General features: G+C 35.0%; 3 protein-coding genes across 5 annotated transcripts; 1 reads left to right on the top strand and 2 right to left on the bottom strand.

The window, feature by feature from the left end:
* The first annotated feature begins 1,328 nt into the window (after positions 1 to 1,328).
* LOC18055812 (protein PHOX1) lies at positions 1,329 to 6,057 on the top strand. 2 transcript variants are annotated; one of them, XM_024177567.1, is made up of 3 exons: positions 1,329 to 4,045; positions 4,139 to 4,387; positions 5,735 to 6,057. In XM_024177567.1, exons 1-2 carry the CDS (start codon positions 2,035 to 2,037, stop codon positions 4,285 to 4,287), a joined length of 2,160 nt encoding a protein of 719 aa, XP_024033335.1. In that variant the 5' UTR covers positions 1,329 to 2,034; the 3' UTR covers positions 4,288 to 4,387; positions 5,735 to 6,057. The 2 variants fall into 2 exon arrangements, with proteins under 2 accessions (XP_024033335.1, XP_006453128.1); XM_006453065.2 differs by having other exon boundaries at positions 4,139 to 4,383; positions 5,735 to 5,780.
* Positions 6,058 to 7,171: 1,114 nt separating this feature from the next.
* On the bottom strand, positions 7,172 to 10,110 carry LOC112095499. Of its 2 annotated transcripts, XM_024177515.1 has the most exons (5): positions 9,609 to 10,110; positions 8,636 to 8,943; positions 8,431 to 8,453; positions 8,113 to 8,320; positions 7,172 to 7,691 (listed from the first exon to the last, which is right to left on the bottom strand). In XM_024177515.1, the coding sequence occupies exons 2-5, from the start codon at positions 8,640 to 8,642 to the stop codon at positions 7,651 to 7,653; spliced, it is 279 nt and encodes a 92-aa protein (XP_024033283.1). In that variant the 5' UTR covers positions 8,643 to 8,943; positions 9,609 to 10,110; the 3' UTR covers positions 7,172 to 7,650. The 2 variants fall into 2 exon arrangements, with proteins under 2 accessions (XP_024033283.1, XP_024033282.1); XM_024177514.1 differs by having other exon boundaries at positions 8,431 to 8,943.
* Positions 10,111 to 10,273: 163 nt separating this feature from the next.
* On the bottom strand, positions 10,274 to 16,891 carry LOC18055811 (protein S-acyltransferase 24). The gene is made up of 13 exons (XM_006453064.2): positions 16,248 to 16,891; positions 15,987 to 16,127; positions 15,211 to 15,323; positions 14,877 to 14,956; positions 14,580 to 14,743; positions 13,366 to 13,504; positions 13,172 to 13,271; positions 12,713 to 12,770; positions 12,529 to 12,606; positions 12,338 to 12,436; positions 11,557 to 11,635; positions 11,307 to 11,455; positions 10,274 to 10,877 (listed from the first exon to the last, which is right to left on the bottom strand). The coding sequence occupies exons 1-13, from the start codon at positions 16,521 to 16,523 to the stop codon at positions 10,449 to 10,451; spliced, it is 1,905 nt and encodes a 634-aa protein (XP_006453127.1). The 5' UTR covers positions 16,524 to 16,891; the 3' UTR covers positions 10,274 to 10,448.
* Between the last annotated feature and the right edge of the window lie 1,120 nt (positions 16,892 to 18,011).

Genomic DNA, 18,011 nt, shown 5'->3' with positions numbered 1-18,011 from the left:
GCAGGATGGAATTAACCCTAAATTCAATTCAATTACAATTTCTTAGCGCGTTCTCTCTCTTTTTTTTTAAATATTATTTTTCACACTTTAATAGTAAAATTCTAGGATTCTTCATGATAAATAAATATATTTTCTTAAAACCTCTTTTAATTGTATTTTTCTTAAAATCTGCAATTACAAAGCTCTCTTCCCTTTGATTTTATATTATTATTAGAGCATCATCAAAATACTCTTCAAATAAGATTTTATTACTTAATTGAAGAGCTACATCAACATTTAAGACTCCAAAAGACACTTCAATTAAGATTCTTCAAATAAGAAATGATCATCTCTCTTCAAATTTGAAGAGTTATTTTCTTTCTCTTCAATTTATATTTTATTATTTTTTGTTGAAGAAAAAGAGAAATGTGCTTTAATTACTATTGACTTTTCCTTTAAAAAAATAATTTTTTAATTAAAATAATATTAACTCATTTCTATTTGAAGAGTTTTTTGGAGAACAATATTTTTTTTCACTCATCTATTTATCACATAGGTAAGCAAATGAATATTTAAAGAGTAAAATTTATAGAGCCTTTTGGAGATGCTCTTATATATCCGATAAGATTCTAACTCCAAATCAATATTAGTTTTATCATTTGAATTTGTGCCATTAAATTTTTTCTCCTTTTTTACAATTAATTACATATGATCGTGGTTTTCTAAAATATGTGCTCGGTAAAAATTGATTACACTTCCTCGTAAATCGTAACCAATGTAGGTAATTTATGATGATTCATTAATGTTACTATTTTAAGTAATTAGGTTTTTTTAAATAAAAAGGATATTTTGATTAAATTTTTCTATACAGTTTTTTTATTAAGAATGTTTTTAAAAACATAAATGAAAATCGGGATAATTTCACAGAAGGGATTAACACTTAGAAAACGCATTAGAGACAAACCATCATTTTCAAATAACATAAAACGTGTTGAAAAAGATATATTGTCATCTTCAAATACCATAAAACATGTTGAAAATGAGACTCATTTAAAGGGTCCAGATAGTTAGGATAGTTAAATTAAATGGGACTTATTAAATAAACAACCAAAATAGGTCATTAGGTTTTTTGTTTTTATTTAATTAATTTATTGCCGAAATATTGAAGCTAACAAGCCAAGTGGCAAAAAGCAGCTAAAATTTGATGGGGCAGATCTTTGCCTTTCACTTTTCATCGAACGTCCCCAAGAAACTTGGAATCAACGACATTAGGTCGGACCCACGTCGTTTCTTAATTTTCTAAAATCCCAGAAAATATTATTACATCAGACTTGATTTTTTTCTTTTTAAATTGGATTTCTTTTCTTAGCTTCTTTTGGCGTTTGCGTGAAGCTGTGAAAACTCTTACAAATTACACAAACACGAAGACAAAGTGTTCGATTCTATTTTTCTCACAAAACTTTCTTGCACTTTCTCGCTTCAAATTTTCCCGGAAAATTCACAGCTCGTTTCATTTCTGAGATAAGTTTCCTTCCCAGCTATTTTCTTCTAAAAATAAAGTTAATGGAAGTGTGTCGTTTTGTTAGCTGAATTAGGTGTTATTTGTTTCTCTCTGAATTGGGGTTTGTTTTATTTTTTCTTGGAGAAACAGTAGCAAATCCTGATTTGGAGAGATAAAAGTTGGAATTTTTTAGTTGCGTGTGTGTGTGTTTTTCTTTTTTCAAATTGGGTTTTGGTTTTTATCGAAGAAGCCATTTAAGCTTGAAGGGAAGCAAAAAATTGGAGCCTTGAAGTTGTTTTGTTGAAATTAGGAAGCGATTGAGGGTTTTTCTGGATATTGTTCCTGGGTTCTTTGGTTTAAGAGCTTTATATTTGGGTGCTTTTATTTTTTGATATATTACACCAAAAATTGTTTGTTGGGATTGGATTGTTTATCTTGTCTGAGAGCTTAAATACAGCTTAGTTTTAGTGGTGTTTGATTAGATTGGATTGGATTGGATAGTTACTGTTTTGGTTTCGGTAGTGTTGAAATAGTTAAAGTTCTTTCGGGTTGAAATGGGAAGGAATAGTGGAAAGACGAAGAAACAGATAGGTGGACAATCAGTAGGTGGTAGTCCTAAGCAAATCAAAGTTGGGGAACATAGTCCTAAATCTTATGATAAGGACACCGAGGTCTTTATTGGCATGTCTCAAGAATTGAAAGAGGAGGGGAACAAGCTGTTTCAAAAGAGGGACCATGGAGGAGCTTTATTGAAATATGAGAAAGCCCTCAAATTACTTCCAAGGAATTATATAGATGTCTCATATCTTCGGAGTAACATGGCTGCCTGTTATATGCAGATGGGTCTGAGTGAGTACCCCAGGGCAATACATGAGTGCAATTTAGCCCTAGAAGTCACACCCTTGTACAGTAAAGCACTTTTAAAAAGGGCTAGGTGTTACGAGGCTTTGAATAGGCTGGATTTGGCATTCAGAGATGTCACTACTGTTTTGAACAAGGAGCCAAAAAATATTATGGCAGCGGAGATTGCAGAAAGAGTGAAGAAAGAACTTGAGAAGAGAGGGTTAAGGGTGAATGATACTGTCATCGAACTGCCTCCAGAATATGTTGAACCTCCTGTTGCTTCGATTGCTCCAAAAGTAGTGAAAGAGAAGACAAAGAAGAAGAAGAAGAGCAACAAAGTTGAGCAGAAGAAGACTGGGGTCAAAGTTGAGGAAAAGGAAGTTGATGAAAAGATTGAAGACAAAAGGGTTGATGGCAGAATCGAGGAGAAGATGGCTGAGGATAAGGTAGTTGTGGAGGAGAAAATTTCTTCTACAGAGGACAATGAGCCAAAGAAGACTGTAAAGTTGGTGTTTGGGGAGGATATAAGAGTTGCTCAATTGCCACTTAATTCCAGCCTCCTACAACTTAGAGAGGTTATAAGTGATCGGTTTCCAAGCTGTAGAGCAGTTCTTATTAAGTACAGGGATGAAGAAGGTGATTTGGTCACAATTACTACTGATGAAGAACTAAGATGGGCTGAAGCATCGGCAGAAATGCAGGGTTCTGTCAGGCTGTTCGTGGTAGAAGTTAATCCACTGCAGGATCCATTGTATGAGAGATTCAAGAATGAGAAGGTGAACTCACTTGATATAGAACAAAAATATTTTGAGAATGGGAATGTGGGAAACGGTAAGGAAGCAGATAAGGGGTCATGTTGTATAGATGACTGGATAATTGAGTTTGCTCAGCTGTTCAAAAACCATGTTGGGTTAGATTTCGATACATACTTGAATCTTCATGAACTCGGCATGAAGGTATATTCTGAGGCTATGGAGGAGGCTGTTACCAGTGAAGAAGCCCAAGGTCTATTTAACAGAGCAGCAGAGAAATTTCAAGAAATGGCAGCATTAGCATTGTTCAACTGGGGAAACATTCACATGTCCAGAGCAAGGAAGGGGGTTTACCTCACCAAAGAGGCTTCTACAGAATCTGTACTGGAACAGATAAAAAGTGCATATGATTGGGCACAAAAGGAATTCACAATAGCAGGTCAGAGATATGAAGAAGCATTAAAAATTAAACCTGACTTCTATGAAGGGATTCTAGCTATGGGTCAACAGCAGTTTGAGCAAGCAAAACTTTCATGGTATTATGCAGTTAGCAGCAATGTTGATTTAGATACATGGCCTAAAACAGATGTTCCGCTACTATATAACAGTGCTGAGAGTAATATGGAGAAGGGCATGCAGATGTGGGAAGAGATGGAAGGGCGACGCCTTAGTGAACTTTCTAAACAAAAGAAAGCCGATAATCTTCCACAGAGAACTGGGTTGCATGGTTTATTTAAAGATATATCAGTAGTTGAAGCTGAAGAGCAGGCTAGAAATATGAGGTCCCAGATAAACCTCTTATGGGGCACCATACTCTATGAGCGATCCATTATGGAATACAAGATGGGGATACCAGTCTGGGGAGAAAGCTTAGAAGTTGCAGTCGAGAAGTTTGAGCTTGCTGGAGCATCTCCAACAGACATAGCTGTTATGATAAAGAACCACTGTTCAAACAATACTGCCGGAGAAGGTAATGCATATTTAAAAATTCAGTGTTTCTATTATAATCTAATTATCTAGATGAAGCTTAGCTGTATTTTTGTTTTTATATATATGATTGCAGGTTTAGGGTTTCAAATTGATGAGATAGTGCTGGCATGGAATGATATGTATGCGGCTAAAAAGTGGGAAAGTGGGGTTTCATCATTGCGGCTTGAACCATTACTCAGACGGCGGGTTTCAAAGCTTTATCATGCTTTAGAGCATGCATAAACCAGATGTTTTTGAGACAGTTGTTGAAGAGGGAAATGGGGAAAGTCCCTCTTGTCATACTCTATCATCTGGAATATATACTCTTGACATTCTTAGGTAGGTAATGCTAAATGCTCTTGCTGATTTAACATTTTTATTTTATGTGAAAGTAAACATTTGAATAAAAATGCTGCTGAAGTAGATTTTTGTCTGCAACAGATGATTATGAAGATGAGGATCAGGCATTGTCATAAAAATCTACCTCATGTTCATGTAGATTATATTAGGATACCTGAAGTTCCTTTTTTGTACAAACTTTGACATTAGCAGGTTAAAGTACTACATACTCTTTGTTCAGCGGATGTTCTGGAGTTGGGGTTTTTCAATTCTTTTCGCTCAAATTTCCCATGAAGGTTAATTTGTTCTATACATGACAGACTAAGTTCACTTATTAATTGAGAAAGTTTTCCAGGAAAAGTTAGGAATGGGAGAACCTAGGAGGAAAGTCCATGAGAAAGTCCTACTCAAACTATCCATTTTATAGAAAATATGAGATTGTTAAGAGTAGTGAGACCTTCTGAAGTGTTCTGTGATGGCTTTGTATTACCACGTGCAATCTGATAAAAATTTATGATGATTGAGAACCCTCCATATGGAAGGTGATTTATATCTTTCTATTGACAAATAATAAGCCTGTGTGTATAGACATCTGGGTGTTGTTAACTAGCTAGAAAAGAACTTCAAATATGATGGCACCAGTCAAATGGACTTATTAAAGTAATTAGTGATGAGGGAGTGGATACAAATGAATGCTTGTTGGCTTTTTGATTGGTAGTCAGCTCTTGTATCATCATAGAGATTTAAGCTTCGATATATGTGCAAATTCTAGTAATTGGATGACAGTTTCGTGTGTTTGTTCTTTTCCACTCATGTTAACCTTGTTTGGTGGGGAAAAGGAAAAGGGGGGACATGGGGTATTTGGGAATAAGAGTGCCTGAGTATATGGAGCCATTAACATACGATATGTGAAGGTACATCCATATTGCTTGATTGATGGATCTTTCGAAAAGAAAGTCTAGGTATCGGAGAAAATGCTTGTTCAAAGGTGGTGTGGCAAGGCCATTTGCATGTCATTATTAGATTAGACTTCCTTGAGCAAATTTCCATTTGTAAAGAGAGTAATGGTCCACACATTTACCTCAAAATTTATGAGAGGAAAGTATTTGGCTGAAAGCAGAAGATGCATGCTTTCTCGCTGTGCTCCCAGCTTCATATTACTGACCCAACTTCACAATTCAAAATATTTGCATTTATTCGGAGAGTTCCCATAGTTGGTGCCTTCTGCTGTCTGCATTTATTTATCTTGTTTTATTTTTCTCAGTCCTCTCACTATTTTCAGATAAATGTTGAAATTCAATTATGTTGTTCCATTATTTCCCAGTTTTAACCTTTGCTTATCTGTCTGCAGGTCATTTTGGTACTTAAATTTAGGTTCAGATTTAGGCTTCAGCATTGTACTTTTAGACACAAGTGAGGAAAAGTGCACTTCTGGATTTGTATTGTGCAACTGTTCTGGAGAAAGAGGATAATTTTATTCTGTACGTGGAGGGAGACATGACGAAGTAGCAGAGGCTGCCCTTTTTTTAGTTAGCTTCTGTCTTCGCCACCATTGCCTTCATTGTTTTCAGTCTGACACAGAATATTGTATTTGTTATTCATTGTTAAGTTCTTGCAATAATGCGTCGTTGGTTGCTTTCTTAGTTTTCTTAACTTATAGTCTCAAGTTTTTGAGTTTCTTTTGAGTTTTTGTAATAAAAATTTATGAAAATTTGTACTTTGAATTGTGAACCATATTTATTGAAGTACTGTGAAGTCTTGTGTAAAGAGGAATGGGTTCTTCCTTTCGATTAACTGCCTAATTCACTAAATAGAACTTTCAAAAACATCTACCAACACATGTTACCCAGATGGTTGGATCAATAAAAAGAACTTTCAAAAATGTCAAGTGAATAGCTTGAATCCATTATTATACGCATATTATAAGTCAGAATTTATAAGTTTGAAATATTTAACTGATGTTATTTTCAATCAAATGGTTCCTTTTCTCTCTTTCCATCAAACTATTTGGCTGTCCTCAAAATCCATACAATCTCTTGTTCAAATTGCTCAAACATAACTGTTTTCTTTTTTTTTGTTTTATAAAACAAGATTCTTAAAGTACCTAATACGAATTGGTCTATCAGCTATCATTTGTGCAGTTAATACACTCTTGAGAAGGAAAATCAACACTTCAATAAAATTAACAAGTTATTAAAGCATGATTACTGCAGATACTGATCGCCCACATAATTATATTACATGAAGTGGCCACCTCAGTGGAGGTAAATGACTCTATGTGACATGAGACATTCCATAAATGACATAGAACTGCTGATTAATTAACTTCATTAACTGTTTTAAACTGGTAAGTTAGAGTGGAGTGGAATCAAGTGGAATAAGATTTGATTGTTACAACTAAACGAGTGTCTTACACACATACACAGTATAATGGAGGCCAGAAGCAGCAAAATATGTAAACTGACAAAACAGAAAACTGGAAAATACATCTCAAAAAAGAAACTCCAAAATCTGTAATACTACAGTTGGATAGTTGTAACTCCTTGAGATTAGTTAGCGCTGAAATATGCAGAAAATAAACCTCAAGGCTAGTTAGCCCTAAAATAAGCAGAAAATAGCCTATAAAAAAATTAGCCCAACGTGAATAAGCAGAAGAAAAAATATACACACCAAATTTTGTATGCAATGACACAGTTTTAAATAAACAAACAGTTTATTAAGACAATCAGTCAGCGACCTAAGAGATAACAAACTAATGCCAATTACGGGTGTGACAGAAACAAATGAAATTTTCCCCGAGATGCATTTCCTTTGGCTAAGAAAATCATTCCAATTACAAGTTGTCTTACCAATCATACAGCTTAAGCAGTAGTTTATAGATATTATGAATATGGCACACTTAACGTTTATTCGGAATCTTTTTATCTAAATTATCAAGACTCCAAGTTCTCATCATTCAACAATAATCAAATTTGTCAAACGCTCAACAACACAGGTTAGACATGTAGGGGACGCCACTGAGTATTTCTTTCTCTACAAATATCTGTACAAATTTAAAGAGAGGACCACGGTAATCTGGAATGGCACATGTTTGCTTCTATGCAACATTTAACATGGAGCATAATAACATGTCACAACTTAACAAAATGGCCACGTAAAAATCTCTTTGTCATGTACAGTAGGAACAGATTCCCACCGGATAAAGTTAAGGTGACATCTCTGTCACCAGATGCCTGAGACAGCCTTCATGTCCAAATCCGTGACACATTAACAACATCTGATATTAAGCGACTCAAATTTCATTAAACCTGCAAAAAAGTTAAAGAGTTAAAAAAGTAAAGAAAGAAAATAATGTGTAAGAGCTGAAAAGAAGTATATGGAAAAAAAAAATTGATCTATGGTTAGAAGTAGGGGTGGGCATTCGGATTGGGTTTACCCGAACCGAACCAGAATGATATCTTAAAAAATTTAACATCAATATCATACTTTTTCCAAACTTTAGCCCTAAGTATAGTCAAAAACTGAATACTTGATTTTGGGTATAAGGATGTTGATGATATACAAAACAAAAGCATGTTAAAAAGTTTACACTTGTTCAGACTAAATAAAACAATCAACATAAATAACAACATCGTATTAGCGGCAATGTGCCCATCAAAAAATAATCAAATGAAACAGATTTTTAGCACTATTCTAGCTGAAGCAAAGAAATAAAGAGAAAAAAATCACCACTAATGTATTTCAGGCCACATTCTGAAATGCGGTCACAATAGTTGAAAGTTAAGGCTTCGAGGTTGGTGCAATCTTTCAGGCAACCTAACCCAGTATCCGTGACAGCAGAACCAGAAAGATCAGCTGAAAGTAAAGATGATCCTTGTGAAGCAATGACATCCATCCAACTATCCTTCACTCTAGGATAATCACCCAACAAAACATCCTGCAAACAGATATGGAAACCCATTATCTCACAACCAGTATGTCGAATAAGAAAAGATTGAGAAGTTTAAGTGTAATAAAAAAAATTCAATTTGCAAACAATGCTATTACCTGGAGAGCACAGTCTCGAAAAGCTTTCAAAGAAGCTTTAGTTAGACAATGAGAAAAAAGCAATTCACTGAAGATCTGTTGAGTAATATCCCTTGACGGCATTGAAAAGGACTTATATTTGTCAACATCCCGCCTTGATAGCAGCATGTGAGAAGAAAAACAAATGAGAGAAATCCCAACTAAACATGTCAGAGAAAGCAAGTACCTGACATATTTTATCAATGCATAGCTTCAAGAGAGAAGGACAACTGCCTCCTCCTGGCTTACATTCCCACATGGACCGAGAAAATGATGTGTAGCCACCTTGAACTCCATTTTTATAAAAACCTTGTAGAGATCCCTCTTTGTACACTATCTTCAACAACCTGTTGATGCCCCTTCTTTGAAAAAATCACCCCATTGATTGGTGATAGGACAAAACATCAATTTACGTCATAAAATCCAAAGACAAATGATGCTGCAACCAATTCCAGAACAACCAAAATACAGCAAGAATTTCCCTTCTAATTCACCCTGCAAGCAAGTAAACTAACAAAGATTAAACAAATAACTTGCTTAAATTATCATAAAATCCAACACAGATAATGCACTATCTACCATGTCATCTATACATGACATAGCACTGCTAACACATGAACTCTCAAAATTTTTTGTTTAAAGCATAGTATAACAAGAAACCAAATCCCATCCCTCCTTATGTGAGAACACCAGACCTCTTGTACCACCCAAAAGGTTTTACCAGTAATGTTAACCGGCACCCACCAAAAACTTCCCTTGTTACCAAACAATTCGCTTACTAACACACAAGCGAGAGCGTATTTAATATATTTATTATCGTTTCAAACATGATAATGAATCTACTGTGAGTTGCATAGTATACACTTGATGTTGAGCCACTAAATTTGGAAAATAAATAAATAAATAAAAGCAAAAAAAAAAAAAAAACATATTTTCAGTAGTAGCCTCAAACGAAAACTAAGGATGTGCACAACAAATGGATTCCTAATTCCTTAAAACCACTGATGCCGCCCTAGGCCGACTCTTGTTTAACTGTTGCATTACAATGTGGTTGAGAATAATTGAATATTCAACATAAAAAAAAAAAAATTAATAGAAAGAAACAAGTATTATGCACAAAAATAAAATAGAAAAGGAAAAAAGAACTAAAGGGAAAATACCTCAAATTATGCTGTATGCATGAGCAACTGAAACCGAATGAAGAATGATCGGAAAGATAATGAGTGTCTGAACTGAAACGGAAAGGTGCAAGAAAACAGGGGGCGGTTAGGATGAGTCGAAAGCCATCTGATGGCGGCCACGTGGCGCGTTGGTTCTGCGTTTGGTCGTGATTGTGGGTCCTATTTTTTCGCTTTTTTCGCCGTTAGCTTTTGGCGGGAGATGAAGCGTTTATGGCTCCTCCAAATTTCATTTGTACCCTTGTGAGTTTTGATATTTAATGTCGGTACTTCAAATTTAAATTGTAAAAAAAAAAATGACAAAAACATGCAAACGTGAATGGCCATCGTACTAATGTCAGTGATGGACCTGGAGATAGCAATTATATCCGGTCATTTGTGCCAAAGTGATGGGACTCATCATTTTAAAGTGGTGGTGACTGGTGACCGTACATCAAGAACCTGATCCACTTTCATACATGAGCCTACCATTAAGCTTGATCGAAAATTTCATTAAAACTGAGGATATAATTGATAATTAGCTTTTAACAACGGGGGGAACAAAAAAAAAATTGGTAACACCAATGAAGTGGATGTGTCTAAAATGTTTGGGACAGCCATCAAGATCTTCAATATTTACAGTCTGCAATGGATGTTGCCTAAAGGGCTTTTATGCTGAATCCTGCAACTAAAATCATTCACTCAAAAACAACCGTGAACAAGAATTAAGAGCTCCCCTTTGGTACCAAAAAGGAGCAACAATCGATTAAAAATTGAAGCTAACGCAGATATTATAATACAATACACAGCAATCTCAGGTTCTAATGTATTCAGATGCTTACATCATGAAGCCACAACAGAACGTGCAGAACTGCGCCCAAGACCAAGACCCAAACCTAGTGGAACGCTATCAGTTTTGGATTTCCCATGGTTACTGTGGTTGCAATGAGAAGAATGGAGATGACCATGATGTGAGTTTGTGTTGTTTGAATTCACATTGATAGCGACATGGCCATTGCCATTGGCGTGATGTATATGACCATCCCCATTTTGCAAATTTGAATTCCTTGACATATGCATCATTCCAATCCCCTCAGTACCAGCTGAATCTTCAACGCACTCCACATCTTCATTGAAGCCATTGATTAAGAAATCAGAGCAGTTCCTCTTGCACCCATGATCATAAGGATTTCTAAAGCGACCACCGGCACCCCTTAGGTAGTTGTATCGTAGTGCATTTGCCATTTCATTAGTTGTTATATTGCGAGATATCTGTTGCAAGAAGTAATGGGGTTCAGTACTAGGTAAGTAGGCATCTACATTTGCAAAGACCAAGAAAAAAAAAATATTGAGCCACAAAAATGAACCTAAATATTAAAAATCATTTGATTTGAAGATCAACAATTCAAAATAATAATTCAAGGCACAGAAACTGCATCCCCCTCAAAATCATGGTTTGTTATGATTTTTTCCAAAATCATACATGCAAACATTTTCTTGAGAAACCAAATTTGGGGAAATAGTAAGAACTGAAAGGGAATTCAGCAATTAGGTGAATCATACGATAACTACTCGTAACAGTCAAACACCACTTCAGTGATACCAGGTCCCAACTAAAACTAGCACTCACAGTAGCCCATGTGGAAACACAGACATATATGTTATTAAAGCTACAACAAATAGAAGATACTACAGGCATACCTGAGAAGCTTGAACAGCTGTCAAAACAGCCACGCCAAAGAAGAGGGAAAAATCCGCAATTAGGAATGATAAAGCACCAATATGATGAGTACTAGCATAACTCATCCATGCTCCAAAAGAGGAAGGAGCCACTGGATCAGTAAAAACTCCTGCATGCAGCAAAACATAGTTTCTAAGAAAATAAAGACAAAAAAATAAGGCCAAAACTACTCCAAGAATTATCTTGAACTCAAAACTAATAGATGCGTACTTATGACGGTAACTGCACCAGTTACCAACATTGCTGAAACTTCTAAAACAAGAAACAGAAAGAAATCCCACTTGTTTTTCTGCATTACAAATAAACAATATACCAAATTAAACAAAATAAGAGGCAGACAACAGCATGAGCACAATTGAAGTTACAACAAGGTCACAAGAATTGAAGTTACATCATGCAAACAAATAGAGAATAATAATCTACCTCTGTGGTCAGTCGCAAGTCATAATAAGCCGACCTAAAAAACTAGTTGTAACCATCCACCAGTTATATCATCCTTAAACCATTCAACAAATTTTCCAAACAGACAAGGAAGTGTTGCAGAAACATGAATACTAAGGCTCATTCTGGCATTGCTGTTAGCAGATGTGCTTCCAAAGCTAAGCTGTTCTGTTTGATAAATACTTCCCAACTTTGTTTTGGAAGCTACGCTGATCTTACAACTATGCAATATAAAATATTAAAATTATACTAATTATTTTATAAATAACAAAATTCATCAAGTTTAATGCCACATTTACCAAACACCCATCAACTCTTACTTAACAGCAGTATCTTCCATTTCACAGCAGTTTTGGCTTCAATGCCAAGACACCACAATCCTAAACATAGCCTAACACAGACATGGCTTGCACGATCAAGTGAATTCCATTTTTCATGAAAGTTCTCACGCGGCCCTCATTTTCCAAATATTTCATCTTTAATTAACTTCTTAAGTAAAAAGAGACATCGAACATGCAACAGTTTAAGCCAAGATTCAATGTCAAATCACCTTGCCAATGCAATTGGATACCCAAGGACAATGGTGGTCAAATTGTTCAACACAACGATCACAAGTGGAACAGTGCTTTGCACGAAGTGGTCTGACAATCTGATGACAATAAAAAGTCAGATAATGAAATAGTCAAAAACCTAATATTAGACATTTCACACATTGGCAACCAACTTAAAAGAAATTAGCACCTTGCATGTCGCACAGAGCTGAGACCAATTGCCAGCCAGCAATGCAGGATTATTCATCTCAATCTTCAGCAAAGGCTCCTATTAAAATATACACCATATTTACAAATAATCAGAAATCATAAGAAATATTAATAACACAATAAAATGGAAGAAACTGAATTTGATTGAAAAGAATAAAACCCACATCATCTTTCATATTTTGTGGATCATGCACATTCATTCTGATATAACCTGGATCCTTTCTGCAAAAATTAAATAAAATAAAATAAAATAAGAAAATATATAAGAAAGGAAAGAGAATTTTAAGTTCCGAAAAATACATAGAAGAGATTCAAGCATTCTTGATATCATGGGGCCACAAGATAATAACAAAATAAATGTTAAGGAATGACACATCATTTTAAATTCTGAAACATGCATAACAGAGATTTGAGCAAATGTTGTTATCTTAGGGCCATACAAAAATCAGAATAGATACATATCCCAATAGTAAAGACTAAAGAGTACACCCATCAATTTCATAAAACAAGGTGCTGCAACCCAGTTATTCATAAACTCTAACCAGGAAAAATGGAAACAAATGAATAATTCAATCGGCCAAGACTTTTTCACCTCAAAAAAAAAAGTTCTATATATAACATACCTGCTACACCTATAGAACAAAACTAGTCCGCCAGTTGCTAGGAAAACACCTGACCATGCAAGAAGGCCAAAGCCAGCAGTTAACTTTGGCAGGTTTGATGCTGCAGCCAAGTTTAACAATAAAAAGAAGACAGTTAGTATCATCCAGAAAAGGGAGTGGAGTAAATCTTTTGCCAAAAAGCTCAGAGCAGATACCCATGATTACAGAATGCACATAGGTGACAAGCATCAGCAAAATCACACACCAAAGTGCAGGTGCAAGCCCTAGTTTAGAAATTTTTCCAATGGGACTATTCCCATCACATCGTTTGTCAAGCAACCTTCTAGCATTTCCCTGCAAATCAAATTTACAAGGAGATACACTTTAACATACGTACAGCAGCTCAGAAAAAAGAAAAAATCAAAAATATTGCCTGAATTAGGCATTAATTGGAGTTAGGAATATGCTAACATAAAGTCATATTTTCAGGTTACATCAAGCTAATAAGCAACTAGTTTTGCCCATTTTATTTTTCCACTGTTTCGGTGGCTTTCGGTAATTTCTAAGACTTTTTTGATGGCCTATGAAGCAGCCTATAATTCTTTTTTACATATTTACTTAGCCTAACTTTTTGAATGTTTTTCTCACCAATTTTTTTTTTTTTTTTTTTTGTGGTTTCACATTTAGAAATGCAAGTCCATGGTAAAAGTAGGTAAACAATTTAATAGAATGCTTAAAAATTTTATCAACATTAGTTTTTCGTAAACCAAAGAAGCTTTAAAGCTCTTCCAGTACTACGTAATGTAAGCCAAATGCAAGTGTAAGAAATCCAACAACAACAACACATTGAAAATTGTTCAGGTAAATAGAAGAAAAGGACTAAAAAGAAAAACAAAATCACAGAAAGAAATAAAAAACTTTAACAAAAATTGCTGATAAATCTAGAATGAAGGTAGTTTATGCAAATGTGCAGTCATCCTTGAATGCTACATAATGAAAAAAGAAAGAAACGGCGGGAGCGTCCAACGAGAATGAAAGGGATCTGAAAATAGCAACCTCCATGGATTGCATTTCTACATGATCATCAACATAGAGGTAAACAAAGCCAAAATAGAAAGTTACCATGCACTCTTTCCACATATTTTTACTTCTGACTTTGTTTGCTACATGCATTTTTCCAGAGAACGAGATGCATTCATGGACATCGTTGAATTGTGCTTTAATTCTACTTTTGGTTCATGTATTAAATCAGATTCTATGTTTCTTTTCACCTGTCCTAAAAAGAAGTTGGTCCATTTGACAGCATTCACAGTCAATGCCAACAATGTACATACTTCAATTCATGCATCTAGGCATTGAGTGAGAAAACCAACATACTTTTTCTCAAAGTAACATTACTAACCAATTTAAAGTGTTATGGAACACCTACAAGGAAAAAAGCAACTTGTCTGTGATTCTTATCAGAAGCAAGTTGCGCCGGTGTAAGACCAGTATTATCAGTAACCATCAAGTCCTCCTTCTTGCCAGCCTGTACTAACACTGTGCATGCCTCTAAATTACCCCTAATAGCAGCCCAATGAAGAGGTGTGCAACCTGAAATTTTTGAACAACAAAATCTGATGAGGAGATGTAAAAGTTAATGTTTCATAAGATATTTTATTCTTTTACATAGTTGAACTGATGAAATTCAAGAAGGTAATATTTTATATCTGAACAGACGACTTACCTTCTTTGTCCTGCCGTCCTCTATATGCATCGAGAAATAGAAGTAGACGTATACAATCAGCAAAACCCTTGTAAGCTGCCCTAAAATTCTCCAAAAGAAATATATATAAAACCAAAATATTATCATTTGAATTGCTAACAAAATTTAAGCTCAAAAAATATGTTCAGATCAACAAACAAAAGTTTAAAACGGGAAAAAAAAGAATAAAACCAAAATTGACAAAAGAAATTTAAATATGCCATTAGCAACCAAAGTATCATGAACAATCAGTATTATACCATGATCAATCTTTTTCAGCAATTTAAGTAAAGGTGTAGTGGAAGTTCTCATATACCAATGCAATGGGCTTCTTCCGTCATTATCAGGAACATCAGGATCAGCATTCCATTTTGAAACTATGTGATAGAGGAAAGCTGTCTGACCATATTGGGCCGCAACATGTGTAGTCTGCAATCAAGTGTCCAGTTTTAACAATCATGCAACCATTTTCAGATGTATCTGTGAGAAGACAAAAAAAAAATGCATGGCAACAAGTCTGTGTGGCTACAAATACTAGAAAGACCAACTGATACACTTATGGAACCTTTGTTTCACATTGTTAGATTGTTAAACAATTGGGCAAGAGGTATTGTGTTAGAATCCCCCGCTACATTTATTAAAGTATGAGAAGTCGAGTTAGTTTGAAAATAGAGTTCATTTTTTTAAGTTTTATCCACATGACAAGGCAAGTTAAATCCAACCTTGCACATAATGGGAATATTAGTGTAAGCACATTCATTGTCAGCTTAAGCTTTTGGAACTAAAGGTCAAACCTTAATCCTGGAGGTTGTGAGATGAGTTTAGGCTAGTCTGCCCCCTCCAGCCCCAATATACACTTAAACAAATACCTCAATTATATTCTTAATTACTATTTGTTACTTCTATATCGTGTTTTAGATAGATTTAGGTCTTTCTCTCACTCCTCTACTATAAGTAAGCAAGCTACTTTATAGCCAAGAAAATCCATCATCTATGTACAATGTAAATCCCAATTCATAAAATGTTCTAACACTTATTGGTGAAAATCTATATGAAAGACCATATAAGTAGAAAGGAAAAATCGAGACGAACCTGATAGCCATACATATCAGCAGCATTAACCCGTGCACCCTCCCGAAGTAAAAGCTCAGCAACTTGGATTGCACCACGTACCGCACTCCAATGCAACGCAGTCTGGCCTGTATGATCTGCAGCATTTACATCTCCACCATGCTGGCCATTTAACACAACCCCTTAACTTAAAAATCAACTCTTTGCAAATTCCATAATATCAAGTCAAAGCAATAAAACACATCATCACAACCAATTTAAAATAAATAAATAAAAATGAACCTCGATAATGTATTGAGCAGCAGCGGTCCGATTGTTAAGCGCGGCCCACTGCAGGGCGTAGTAGCCAAGCCCATCGGGCTCGGAAACGGAGCATCCTTCGCACTCGACCAACCTCTGTAACTTCTCCAAATCCCCATACGCAGCCGCCGTATACACGTCGTTCCTCAGGCTCTCCTCGTCCACAACGACACCGTTTGACGGGGATGATTGATCGTGGTTATGATGATTCTGCGATGACTGGCCAACCTCTTCGACCACCTCGATCTCCGAAGACATTTCGACTTTTATCTTTATTTATTCAAATCAGAAAGATCAATCAAAATCCCCAATGCAAAAACTCCCCCTGTGCGTGCCGCTAGTGCTGTTACGGCATTTGGGTGTCTATTAATTATACAACATAACAGAACCAGATCGTAAAGATTCGATTTTTTTTATTAAATTCAAGCTGTGGTATGGGTTGACTTTATTGAGAATTGAAAAAAAGTTAGGGTTTTTTGAAGGAGGAGGAGACGGGGGATTCAAAATGGTAACGGGGGTCGTTGATGTTGAGTCGTTTTGCTTGGCTTTGGCCGTCCGCGTTGTGTTGTTTTGCGTTGACTGTGAGAGAGAGATGAGACTTTGTGAGAGAGAGACAGAGAGACAGAGAGGGCCAATCAATTTGCCTACGAATATCCGTAATTAAGTTTTTATTTATACTTTATTTACTATCTTCAAAAAAAATTAAATTATTGCAATTTGATTGTTTTTTCTATAGTTGTCGTTAGGATGCCTTTGGAATTTTTTGAAATTTGTATTTTAGAAATGATCCAGTCATGCAATGGGGGCTATGCTAGGGAGGACATGAGTTTCGATGCACCGTCTAGTTTAGAAATAACAATAATGTTGTTCTGTGAATTGTTGTTTGTTTTTCAAAACAAATTTTCAATAATTTAGTGGGTTTAACAACAAAATAACAAAAATGCTGCTAATGTTTTGCCAACCGGGGCATAATTACATCATTGCTAAAACAAAAAATAAATTGAGAAAATTTTAGGTCAAATCATCTAGCTATATCAAGTCTCATAAAGTGTGAGATGCTTATTGATTACGCATTATTACATCTCTCAATTTTATAAATCCCCACGTAAATGATTACATTAATTTTCGATTACTTTAGTATGTCTAAATACACATCTTTTTACCTTTGAATCAAACATTTTAAAAATACACACACACGTGTTGATAAAGTAAAAACTCTAACCTAAATATTGGTAAAATATTACCCCAAAATTATGTCTAATCTTTATTTAATTTGTCTTTGTGATATCTGTTTCTGCATTCAATAATGTGATTACACCATTTCATTTGTCTTTTAATTAAGATTTTAGATGAGGCAAAGGGGGTTCGTGCAAGATAGTTTTCAAAACTTGGTGGATACGATGATTCGTAAAACTTTATGCCATAGGTGATGATAACCCTTTTAAAATTCATTAAAGCATTTAAAAAAGAACTCTTCTTTTACGTGTGCTATAATTGTATTTCTATGTTATTTTAGTTCATTCTATTATGAAATATGTAGATTAATTAAAACATATAGGAAAAATGACATTGATCAAGTGCCCGAAAATATTTTAAACAAAGAACTATATGCTGATACTAAACTTAGATCGGTGATCAACATACATTATCATGAACTTGTTTCATCGATTATATAATTTTATATTTTCTCGAACAAATTTGATCAGTAATTGATAACTTTTATTATTGAAAAGGAAATGTTACATT

This window comes from Citrus clementina, unplaced genomic scaffold (assembly GCF_000493195.1).
Source record: "Citrus clementina cultivar Clemenules unplaced genomic scaffold, Citrus_clementina_v1.0 scaffold_1, whole genome shotgun sequence".
In the NCBI taxonomy this organism is placed as follows: domain Eukaryota; kingdom Viridiplantae; phylum Streptophyta; class Magnoliopsida; order Sapindales; family Rutaceae; genus Citrus; species Citrus x clementina.
The sequence above is the reverse complement of the archived record's forward strand: the minus strand, read 5'-3'. Positions and strand labels throughout refer to the sequence as shown.

Coding starts and splice junctions, on each gene's coding strand:
- LOC18055812 (XM_024177567.1), top strand. CDS start 2,035: ATGGGAAGGAATAGTGGAAAGACGAAGAAACAGATAGGTGGACAATCA. Junction 4,046..4,138: donor AAACAATACTGCCGGAGAAG/GTAATGCATATT, acceptor ATATGATTGCAG/GTTTAGGGTTTCAAATTGAT.
- LOC18055811 (XM_006453064.2), bottom strand. CDS start 16,523: ATGTCTTCGGAGATCGAGGTGGTCGAAGAGGTTGGCCAGTCATCGCAG. Junction 13,272..13,365: donor TGTGCATTCTGTAATCATGG/GTATCTGCTCTG, acceptor ACTTGGCTGCAG/CATCAAACCTGCCAAAGTTA. Junction 11,636..12,337: donor TATCCAATTGCATTGGCAAG/GTGATTTGACAT, acceptor TTTGTAATGCAG/AAAAACAAGTGGGATTTCTT.
- LOC112095499 (XM_024177514.1), bottom strand. CDS start 8,577: ATGCTGCTATCAAGGCGGGATGTTGACAAATATAAGTCCTTTTCAATG. Junction 8,321..8,430: donor TTCGAGACTGTGCTCTCCAG/GTAATAGCATTG, acceptor ATCTGTTTGCAG/GATGTTTTGTTGGGTGATTA. Junction 7,692..8,112: donor TGGCCTGAAATACATTAGTG/GTGATTTTTTTC, acceptor ACTTTTTTGCAG/GTTTAATGAAATTTGAGTCG.